Source organism: Procambarus clarkii, chromosome 6, assembly GCF_040958095.1.
Source record: "Procambarus clarkii isolate CNS0578487 chromosome 6, FALCON_Pclarkii_2.0, whole genome shotgun sequence".
NCBI classification, from domain to species: domain Eukaryota; kingdom Metazoa; phylum Arthropoda; class Malacostraca; order Decapoda; family Cambaridae; genus Procambarus; species Procambarus clarkii.
In genome coordinates, this window is record NC_091155.1 from 45,458,118 (window position 1) to 45,470,322 (window position 12,205).

Here is a 12,205-nt window from a genome sequence, read left to right on the forward strand (position 1 = left end):
TGGTAAGGTTCAAGGCAAGAAATTGCATGCGAGGATGACAATAGAGGAAAAACAAGAGATCATTCAGAAGCTTGAAAATGGTGCACGTATTGTTGATAAATTCGGCGCATCACAATGGTTAAGGCAAGTAGGGGATGGTTTGAAAATTTAGAAAAAGAAGTGGTATTCACAGTGTTGTGAGGCATGGGGAGGCTGCCAGCTCAGACAAACCAGCGACTGAAAGATTTATTGAAGAATTTAGGAGTTAGTCCTCACTGCCCGATGTTATAATGGAAGGGGACTCCCCTCCCAAACAGTAACCTCTCCTCACCATCTTCCATATGCCAACAGCAGTCATCAGCAAGGGTAATAACTTGAACATACTTTTGTAGTGTAGATTTAGATGAATTAGGTATAAAATTTAGTTTGAAGTGAGATTTTTGGGTAGTCAGGAACGGATTAATTCATTTCCCATTATTTCTTATGGGGAAATTAGCTTCGGTTTACGAGTTTTCGGATTATGAGCCGTCTCCAGGAACAGATTAAACTCTTAAACCGAGGTATCCCTGTAATGTCAAAAACAGCAGCGTGCTCCACCCGCCGACATGATGAAAACAGGCCGCGGTTACCAGAAAGAGAGCGCTGTGCCACCCCAAGGCGCCTCTCATTACATTAGAGAGCGCGGTAATTCTGAGAAGTGTATACTCTTTTCAACTTTGTCATCTCAATTCTCGTCCTAGGTTTTTCAATTTGGTATCAATGTGTTCGCAATAAAATTCTCTACAGGACTAAATGAATATAAAGCCCAAAAGCCCGGCGAGAAAGTGAGTGTGCCTTACCCAGGAGCGCGCAAGAGCTCTCTCTTCACTTCACTTTTTTCACTTTGGACATCTCAATTCTCATCCTAGGTCTTTCATTTTGGTATCATTGTGTTCGCAATAGAATTCCCTACAGGAGTATATGCAAATATAAAGTCCAAAAGCCTGGCGTACCACCCACAGCAAACAGAAAAAGTGACGGAGTGTTACCCCAATGAGCACTAATAAAGAGCAATAAAATGGGAATACTCTTTTCAACTTTGTTACCTCAATTCTGATCCTAAGTCTTTCATTTTGGTATCATTGTATTCACAATGAAATTCCCTAGTGGAGAATATGCATATAATGTCCAAAACCGCGGTGCACCCCTCCCGAAGCCGCCACCAATTTGCCGCCCGCCAATTACTGCCGAGGACTCAATGCCGAGTCCTTACCAGACTTCCCTCTATTTAAAGAAGGACTCAATGATGAGTTGTCGCCGAGCGAAAGTGTTAAGCAGCAGGTCAAGACTACATGTGACAGGATGCAGGAAGCCGAAAACCTCCAGAAGATGGGATCGATGAACCCACGTGATCATGGAATCGAACCCGGGAAGGGGAAGATGCCAAATCCAATTCATACAAGGAGGGAGCGAAGGAAAACCTCTCTCTTTGTAACACCTAGCCTCACTCCGAGGGGTACAATAACCCAGGCGGGGTCCAATGGGGCCAAGCCATCCTCCAAACCCCTTGCCGCTAAAGGAAAGGCAAGAATAGCCAAGAAAGCAGGAACGAAGGGGAGGCCCACTGGTCAGACCCAAAAATTCCAGCTGGAGGACTACGCTCGAATGCCTCTGCCACCACTCCGGAAGGGGACTACCCAGAGACTGCCCGAGTCTCAACACCAACTAAACCCTCCCCCGCCCCCGAAATCCTCAGACGTTTCGGAGCTGAAAGCTAGGGGAAGGGAACCGGATGAACCAGTGAAGGGAAAGGACAAGGAGAGGCAGATGAAACCAAAGTCGAAGCAACTCCCACCACCAAGTCCAGGTCCCTATAACCAAAACGGGGCAGTTTCAGGGCATCCAGGGAAGCAACGAACCTATTGCGTTGCAACAACCTAAACTGTGCATGCAATGCCTCTGCTGCCTGCACCCCTCTTATCATATTCAGTAGCTTGGGTGAACTGGAGCACGTACAAAGAACAAACGTCGCACGACTCTGGGTCAAAAGAATCACCAACTCGACAGGCAGCATGGCGGAGGCACAACCGGTGACTGTCACCCCGAGACAAGGGGACAGAGCAACCATCAACCTCGTATAAATCTCGCAAAAGGCCCAGCCAAGTTCGAACCTGGGACAGAACTGGTATTTCCACCAGTTCACCAGGAACCCGAAGAACTGAGAAAGAACCAGATCCCTGGCAAGCAGACCGGCTTGGAGCCCATACCAACCAGTCTTCGCGGTAGGCCGAGACTCGTAGACCTAGCAGACAAAGATGGGCCACTATGGTCCGAGTCAAACACGTAAAACGCAAGCTGCCAGATTCAGCCCAAAAGGGAAACAATGAAAGTGGTAAGCCTGTCACCCCACCACAAAACCTAACCAATCCCTGAACCCCCGGAAGGCTAGGGATATGCCAAAAAAGTCCCAGAAGTCCAGGGAAATCATCCAAGCGCCCGGAATCTAAAACGAGCTGGACCCGAAACAACGAAGAAGTTCAAAAGAAGGGACAAAGTGTCAACAGGTGCAAATGATAAGTCCGGAATGTACCGGAGATCTTCACAGTCCCGATTTGGAACTGGAAACAGGCAGGAAACCCACCTGAGAGATGAGGTCGTGACGACCACGCCCAAGCAAACCCATTCCGAGAAGACCTGATGGATGGACGGGGAAGAAGTCTATCCCCCAGACCTCATCCCCTGAAGGGAGGAAGGTCTACCCAACGCCACCGAAGGTCACAAGAAACGACTCGAAAAGGCTACGAATCGTGGGACCAAGCACGGGCAAAGAGAGACAGGCCTCCCCTCATGCTCTGTCAAAAGAGCAACTTGCGAAATGACTAAAGCGATTGCCAAGAGCTCGAACTCTGTGCTGGGCGAACACTGCGTGATCAGACAAAGAAGGTACCGGGGACACCACCGACCTATCCCAACCCTATGAAGCCCAAGCCCTGGCCCAACCCCTCCAGGAGGGCCGAGAGTGACCCAACAAAAACTAGAGAGCTGCCAACAAAAACTAGAGACAACACAGTCCTTAGGGAAAAAAAAAATGGTGAAGACTGACGAGTCAGGACCCAAGCTGAACTGGGTCCCATAGGGGGTGAGCACTGAGCACCTCCTGAACCTCTCCGCAGGGGGAAAGCCAAGAGGAAGAAAACCTCTGGAATGGCACATCTGAGGAACCTAAAGGCACCCGGAAACAAACTCGGTGTGGAGTCCTGCCGAATACAAACTCAGAGAGGGAAGGAGGGGCATGAAAACCCCTTCCCTAGCAGAAGCCCCTGTTCAGAGGGCACAAGGGCCCAAGTGGGGTCAAACGGAACCCAAGAGCTCCACTCGGACCCCACCGAGCCACAAAAACCATAGACAAAAGCCCCAGGGCAGAGCCCTCACCCATGCCCACCTCGCCAAAATGAAAGGCAGAGTCCAGGGTGAAAGCTTTGAAGAAGGGAGTCGGCTGGAGAGACTCGGAAGCCTCGGCAGGCAGAAGCAGCTCAACCACCTCCGCACCCTTATCGAAAGGGGGGGGGGGGGCCCTGAAGCCACCCGAGACTCACCCCAAGCTAAACCCTGCTCCGACACCAAAACCCACAGACATCCAGGAGCTGGCAGCAGGATGGGGAAGGGGGAGGGGAGGAAAAAAAAGAGGAACACACCCACGAGATGCGGACTGAAGCAATAAAACCCAAGCGGGGCAGCTCTTGGGCTTCCAAACGGGTACAGAACTTAACACGTTGCACTACAGACTATGCAGGGAAAAAGAGTCCCCAGGACTACGGGTTGGAGGTGTCACCCAGAGGCAGGGGCAACGAGGACCCTACAAATTCGCTCAAGGTGAGAGCAGACTTGGAAGAGGTACCATTGTACAATCGAACCCACTGAAGTTTTCAGGGAAAGCAGGGTGAATGAGCTCTACAGGAAGCCCAGGCACTGGGCCAGCTAACTGGTAAACCCTGTCTAAGCAGGCAAACCAACTAGAAGTAGCAGCTGTGAAACCTCAGGGGAAACAGAGGACTACCACCACCACACCCTAGGCAAAGCCTAATGAAGGGCTAAGCAGACCTCCTCCATAACAGGTAAAACTGCCATGAACAACAAACAAAACAAAATCCCCTGAAACCCACACAACTCGCAAACTAGCAGCTAGTGAAAAATATTGGCTCCCCGAATGACAGCGTATAGCTGAGAGTGCTAGCTACAGTGTGCCCCACCAGTTGAAAATCACAACACTCCTGCACAGAGCAAGTGGGGAAAGCCCAATGACCCCCCAACGTACCCCAAGGGCGATGACAACCACAAGCAAGGAATTCCTCAACGGGGAGCGAGTCCCGAATGCCCCAGGGAAGATAACCCTGAAACGCAAGGGCAGTACTTACAGAGCACATAGGGAAGGTGTCCCTAGGCGCTTGCAGCTCCAGTACACTAATACACCTAGCCAACACACATCACAAGTGCAGGAACATCCGACTGCCAGTACATCAGTTTAAGAAATGAATTGGTGGGTTGCCGGCTCACCTGGACCGGCTCCCCCACCCCCTCCATGGGAGGAGGGGGGTAGTGCTAATGAGCAAGGGACCAGTTGGATTTAGTGTTGTTTGTTTGTTTTCTTTCTGGTGGAGTTTTATTTTCTTTTTTTTTTCTTTTTTGAGGACGTAGTTCACAATTTTCAACCAGACAGTGGTCTGTTTTGATTCGCCTACCTTTCTGGATTCTTCCCCTGTCGATGGCAAGTATGCAGCCCGTCCTCCCAAGTATGACATACTGTAATTTAAATGTAAAATGCTCATAGGCCATTGCTCCCTGTGCCTCTCTGAGGGGGGCCAGGTTCTGGCTCATGGTCCCTGGTAGGCATAAGGACTTCTGTGACTGATGACCCAAAACTAATATAGCACATAGGAGTTCGATAGCTTCAGGGAGGCAACAAGGCTCCCCACAGAAAAGATCTTAGAAAACCATACTGTATAGCTACCTGTCCTAACATAGGGCCAAGGGGAGGGCCAGCAACAGCCATGCCAGCAGGAATGTTCGTGCGCATTATGCTACCGTGCTTCACCTTCTCCACCGCTTTCTTCATCACCCGCATTTTAGCTCCTGCCCGTGACATGTCTGGAGACCTGAAAAATTAATGATTTTTAAGACACTTATATTAGAGCCTGTTATAAGAAAAGAAAAAATTTATAATATTCGATAATAATGAAGGCAAAATGGATCCGAATACATCTTCCATGTTTTGAGCACTGTCTGGACATATTTGGTTCACAGTCTGGTCCCATCTAGACATCACTGTGGTGTGTTTGGCCCACTTTTCTGGCCCTCTACTCTTCCATAAAATTTTTCCTTCTGCCACCCTCACTTCAGGCCAGTCAATTTTTTCTTTGATGTCCAAAGAGCTTGGAAAGGATGTGGAGGAAGAAGGATGGGGTGATGAAATTCTTGGAAGAGGATCTGGATGTGGAGAAAGGAGGCTTGAAAGTTCGGTGGCCTTTCCACCACGGATTGGAGATGTTTTTTTGGTCGAAGCCTGTAGCTTGAGTTCTTAGGCTGCAGGAGGCAAGTGGTGAGGCGATGTGATGTCATCCTAGTTCAGTTGAGATGTTCTGTCTGGCATGGAGGCATCATCCCTATTGAAATGGTGAGGTGTAAGTTCACTGTTGCTTGGTGGTGACTGGACAGGGAGGTATTCACATGCACTTCCCAAATGACAGCGAGGGTATTGGAGTTCCAATCAGGGATTCATATTTGTCCAGAAAGGGCATTTGTCCTTTCTTGAAGTTGAATTTCGGGTCGATGTATTCTCTTTTCAGAGCGGTGTGGTCTACATATTGTTCCACAGTCTCGTGGCGGACCGACATAGGGTGAGGGAAGGAAGGGCAGGTCTTGAGCTGGTTGATGATCCGGTTGCGATTTAAGGCAATGACGATTCTTGTGCTGCTGTTGCCAATGAATTCGCCCTTATCATGGAGGAAGAGGCCAAAATAGTGTTTTTTCTTGCTTGAGCTGCTTGGGTTTGGATCAAAGTCTGGTGCTACATATGTAATGACCTATGCCATCTCGACTGGATCAATTGGTTTCGCTGGTAGTGGATCTGGTTCCGATTCTGATTCTGGTTCTACTTGTTGGTGATTTGCCTTCCTTTTCGCCAGTTTCATGGACCTGTTGACGGTAGGTGTTGAGGCTTCCATTGGATGTTGGGTTGAATGGTGCTGGGTGGAGGCGGGCTGGATGGAAGTTGATGTCTGGGTAATTGGAGTTGCTGACACTGGTGTTGGAACCGCCTCAGGAGGGGGTGGTAGTGGTATGGTTTCGGTTGCTGGTGGTGTTGGAAGCTGGTCTGTTTGGGTTGAAACAGCATTTTGAGGCTGCAGCAGGTCTGCTGGGATTGACATCTTAGGTAGGTTGTTCTGGGCGAGCAGCAAGTTCAGTACTCACACGTATTCAGTGATGTCTATTCCTGCCGCCTTCTCAGCTACACTGACCAGGGAAGGGATGGGAGTGGTGTTGGCCGAGACCGATGATTGGTTGACTGGAGAGCTGGCTGGCTGGACTGCAGTCGTCTGTGTGCTGGGTCCCCATGGGGGGGGGGAGGGGCTGGCCTGGTGTGGACGTCTGTGTAGGAGAAGCAGAAGCGATGGGGAGCACTGGGAACGACGTAGCCTGAATATTGAAGCTCGCCGGCTGATTGGTTGTTGGGTTGGCAGTTGCTGTTTTCTAGATTTCATCAAGTCGTACTTGGCAGTCCATGGAGACAACGGTGTGAGCTCCTCCACAATTGGGACACAATTTGCTGGATGACTGGCAGGCTTTGAAGTGATGGTTTTGGGTGCAAATGCTGCACTCTGCCTCTGCTTCTGAGCAATTCCTGGTATCGAGGTCGTATTTGTAACATTTAAAACATTGGCGTATGATGTAATAATGCTCCTTCTTGACAGTGTCGGGTGTAATAGAAATATCCAAGAATCTCAATCCATTTTCCACAGCCTGGGTCGCTGTAGTAGCTGGTGTGAAGGTGACCTTGAGAGTGGGCCTTGGGCTGTCATTGTTCTTGATGACTTTGACTTTAGCTGCAGTCAGAGCAGGGTTTCTGGAGTTGATGCCAAGTATGGTGTCAGGGTTCTGGGTGGCGATGTAAGCACTCGTGTGGCTGACAAAGATGGATCGTTCAGCCAAGTATCGTCGAGTTGGAGTGATGATCAATTTGGAGTTACGTAGGGCGTCCTGGTGTTCTGGTGCAAACAGTTGCTCCAGAGCTTCCTCGCTTGAATAGAGAAGTACAGCACCGTCGGCATTGTCTCGGATGTCCAATGGAGCTGCATTCGTGATGTCAACAATTTTCCTTAGTAATTTGGGCCTGGTGTATCTGGTTTCATCACGAAACCAGACATTGATGCGGTTGATCATAATGATAGTGAATCTCTCAATAACTACCGCATCACTGGAGATTGCCTACTGTCTCTTCTCGGTATATACAGTAGTACCAAGATGGGAGTGGGGTGTGACAATCTAGAATGAAGCTAGTCTTCTGCTCAGTTTTTACCCACCCAGCAGTGCTAGATGCATGAGAGGTCCGTTGTCTGGTCGGTTATGGTTGTCGTTGTGCTATCGTTAGTTGTCGTTGTGTTGTCTTGTGTTTCTTTATCCCAGTCAATTTAGTACCCACTTTCTTCAAATCTTACTATGATTTTATTTTATGCATTACTGTATTATATTTAAATTTAGGTATTTACAGTTTCTGCCATTTTTAAACTGTGTTGCAAGTTAGCTTCTATTCAGCAAGATATTACAGTTTCATAACTAATTTACAAGTCAAGGGAAAACAAAACCCCAGCATTGAATGAAATGAAATGCCTCTGTCTGGAAGAGCCTTGGTGCTTCCTTAAGCTATTTACCTAAGGAGAAGTAAAGAAAAACTGGCACCAAGAAGGAAAGAGGGAGCACCCCAGGAAAACAAACACACAAGAGACACAGCACAACTATAGTACAACCTCGATTCAACGTACTATATGGGACCAACCCCAGTTCGTTGAAGCTTTGGATTCGTTGCAAGAGGTGACCTTCAGGAGGCGTTTGTGTCAGTGTCTTTTTTTTTTCTTGTACACAATAAAAATGCATTATCATATTACATACTGTACCTATATATTACTTCTCTACTAAAAAATACTGTAATTCATAAATTTACCTTATTGTTGAAGTTATGTCCATCTTGAAGTTTCGTGAAGTTGTGAATGCTGTACAGTAAATACGTACTGCAGTGCATTATGCCGTTAGCACTGTGTTGATTAAAAGTAGTTCTGCTGTATACTGAGTACTACAATACAGTTTATGAAAACTATTGTACACTAAAATTACGACAACTTTAATTTTAACACTGTGTACACACTTAAATTTAACACTTGTTCTAACTGTTCACGCCACACACGATGTTTTTAGATGTTTGCATCAGCTTTGCTGGTGCTCGCTGCTGCTGTGGGTTCAGCTGCTTCTGAGCTGGTGCTGGCTGCTGTTGTACCAGTGCTGGGTACAACTGTGCTTGTGCTGGGTACGGCTGTTCACATGCTGGGTACGGCTGTTCTCGTGCTGGGTTCAGCTGTTCTCGTGCTGGGTATGGCTGTTCTCGTACTGGGTATGGCTGTTCTCGTACTTGGTATGGCTGTTCTCGTACTGGGTACGGCTGTTCTCGTACTGGGTACGGCTGTTCTCGTACTGGGTACGGCTGTTCTCGTACTGGGTACGGCTGTTCTCGTACTGGGTACGGCTGTTCTCATACTTGGCACAGCTGTTCTCTTGCTGGGTACTGCTGTTCTCTTGCTGGGTACGGCTGTTCTCGTGCTGGGTACGGCTGTTCTCGTACTGGGTACGGCTGTGCTAGTGCTGGTTGATTTTCTGCTACTAGTTCTTGCAAAATATTACTTCATTTTTGGCATTAATAAGGCACTATTAGTAAGCCCCTGAGACATTTTGTTTTATAACCAGAGAGCTGTAGTAAAAAAATGGTTAATTCCACAATTATTCTCCCACCGGCGGATAAATACTGTATGTCAATCGCAGACAAAGCTAAGGGCACTGGGTGCATACTGTACGAACGCAGACTAAGTCTATACGTACAGCCTTCAGTAGGCTGGTGTTTAAGCCAGATCCAGTAACATAAATTTCTCTTAAATATTTGATTTACATCAAATTATATATTTTTGGGTTATATATTTAATTTAGCAACATTATTACGATAATAAGAGCTATAAAAAATACTTATTTTGGAACTGATTTATTAATTTTATCATTTCGAAGCCGTAGGTCACTGAACTGTGGCGACGAAATCGAACAAAATACGCCTGGTGTTGTGTTCGATTTCCAGTAACATAAATATCTCTCAAAAATTCGATTTACATCAAATTATATATTTTTGGGTTACATATTTAGTTTAGCAACATTATTACGGTAATAAGAGCTATAAAAAATACTTTGGATCTGATTTATTAATTTTATTATTTCGAAGCCATAGATCACTGAACTGTGGCGACAAAATCAAACAAAAGCATGGTGTTGTGTGGACAGGGATTAGACCCGTCCACTCGTGCTGGAGTTGTGCCGCCAATAAACATGAATAATTTCTGAAATAGCAGATATCTATCATATTACAATATATTTTTTATTTTATTTAGTTTAGTTTAATTTGGATAATAAAGAGTTATTAAGTTAAAACACCAGTTTTAGAAACGATTTATTAATGTGAAACGTTCAAAGTCATGGGTCACTGAACTATGACAACACAGACGAAAGTGAGTGAAACCTCACTGTAAAGTGAGGTTTACTGTACAGTATTCCCTTATCTGTCCACCCTCACTCATCTTGTTTCATCACAGAAAATGTATATAAGAAAATTTCAACACATTAGCTAGCTATTCACGCTTCAGCTTTTAAATTAATTTACAAAGATACGTGTGCCACAAATCAGTGAACGAAAATCATTGAAACTCAATCGTTCACTTGTGTGGACGACACTGGCTGGTGTTTGGTTAATATGCGTCACTTCTTGTGGACCATTCTGGCTGGTGTTTGGTTCATATGATTCACTTGTTGTGTGGTCCACTTGTGTGATCCAACTTGTCTTATGAAGGAATTATTAATTGTAATCTGTGATAGAATGAGACAGTTTTCCACCACTCTGTGAACTCTGTCCCAACATCGTAAGCTTGTGGACCACTTGTGGTCCACTTGTGTGGTCCACTTGTGTGATCCAACTTGTCATGTGAAGGAAATAATAATTGTAATCTGTGATAGAATAGGAAAGTTTTCCACCAGTCTGTGAACTCTGTCTTGACGTCGTAAGCAAATCCAAACATCCCCCGCTTCGGCGAACCATTGTTCGTCAAACCGGGTGAGTAAATCCGGCCTGAAAAGTGTGCGCACTAGCTGGAGATTCGTTGAATTGGGGTACGTTGAATCGAGGTTGTACTGTAATGTAAAGGTGCTAGGGATCTGGTAAGATACCGTGCCGCCAGAACGCAGGATGACCCCCCAAACTCCCACGCCCGAAGCAGCCAAGTACACAATTTAGGACTACCCAAGTGGGGTCCATGCACAGAAACATGGACTTAACCTGCGGTCTGTCCTTCTTCAACTAACAAAACGATCCAGCAACCCAACAAGAACAAATCCCAAGGCTGCACCGGGACAGAGCCATAGCAAGAAGAGATCGAGCCCAAAGAAACGTGCAAAGGCCCAAACCCCCCTGTGCCTGAACAGGGGCCAGGACATGTCCACAAATCGAGCGAAGCAGCAGCAAACACGAACATCAACAGCACAAGGGAAGACTGCTGGATGGGAAGACGAAATGAAACTGCGAACAGCCAGAGAAAATGAACCACGGCCCAAAGGGCGCACCATGACAGAACCAGTGGCCCAAAGAAGTCAGCGAGTCTGTCACTAAATACCACACAAAATGCATCCTGAGCCAAATAAACAAAGAACAGGAGATCCAATTTGAAGTCAAAAGATTCAAATTCTGTCATAAAAGGAGGAGCTGGCAGTAATGAAAAAATTGCCCAGCAGGGCTGAAAGTGTGAGAAGTTGGATTTTGACCCATTTCTCAGCTAGCTTACATCAATTAGGTAGTAGCAGAAAGATGGTATTTTGGCCTTAGAAATTTTCAGAGATGTGCACAGGGGTGCACAAAAGCCTATCTTCCTTTTCAGTGGAGATAGAGGGGCAAAATTACATCTCTTTCGAAAGAGGATGCCATCGGCATTCTAATGTAGTAACTCTTGTTGTCGTAGGTAGTCTCGGTGAATGGTTATGGGTTTCCCCTGAATTCTGTAACTTTGGCCCACGGCAACAGAAGGAACGGTTCCCCTTGCCGGTGATGTGACGTCAACAGCGTCACCAGCCGGCTGCCACCTCATTGGTAGCGGCACGTCTCACTGTAGGCCTCCCAGGTGTCAATTGGTCGAGCACCTGGCACCAAAGGTGCCAGGTGCTTGACCAATCACCAAATCCAAATCCACCAAATCCAAATCCACCAAATCCCCTGCCTGGATTTCTTGTGCCAAAATGCCGCTGGTGTGAGATAACTGCCCAAGGCAGGCATTCTGTGTTTGAGAGCTGTGCTATCACGACGTGGGAGATCGGGTCCTGGCCAAGACCTTGGTTCCTCCAGCCCATTTCAACCTCCAGCCAGCCTAAGTTGACCCTACGCCACCCCACGCTGCAGTTGCAATATCCTGCAATGACGAGGCGCCATTAGTGGTAGAAATATTACGAAGATACGCGAAGTCTCAGCTATCACGTGCGTCACCTAGCAGACGCAACTGGACTGTACAAAGTGATCGCGAATCATCGGCTTCACCGAGAGCAATCCGTCATTTTATTGCTCAGTAACTGTGAGAAATAAGAATCAGTAAGAGATTCTATGTGTTTGAGTGAAGATAGTGTGTAAATCTTCATTACTGTGGGAAGCGTGGACTCTGTTAATTTTTCCTGTCCACGCCACTGTTTTCCCCGGGTGCCTCTCACACGGCCCCCCTATACAGTACATATACATATATTCCAGCGTGCCTTCAGCAAATATCACGCTTGTGCATGAAACAAGTGTTTACAGTGTGCGCGCATCCTCCTAGTTATTGGTGGGGGGAGTTAAGCCATTCTCGGCCATACTGTAAGTACAAGTAAAAGTATATTACATTGTTGACGTGTGTGTGTCAGTGTACTCGCCTAA

The 12,205-nt window shown here is 46.9% G+C and overlaps 1 protein-coding gene across 2 annotated transcripts in view; it reads right to left on the bottom strand.

Moving 5' to 3' along the window:
• Positions 1-12,205, bottom strand: part of mRpL11 (mitochondrial ribosomal protein L11) — a 117,988-nt gene that overhangs the window by 80,933 nt on the left and 24,850 nt on the right. For both annotated transcript variants that reach the window (XM_045736246.2, XM_069308981.1), the window contains exon 2: positions 4,967-5,111. In XM_045736246.2, the coding sequence (XP_045592202.1) occupies positions 4,967-5,101 (135 nt within the window). In that variant the 5' untranslated portion in view covers positions 5,102-5,111. The remainder of the gene's footprint in view (positions 1-4,966; positions 5,112-12,205) is intronic.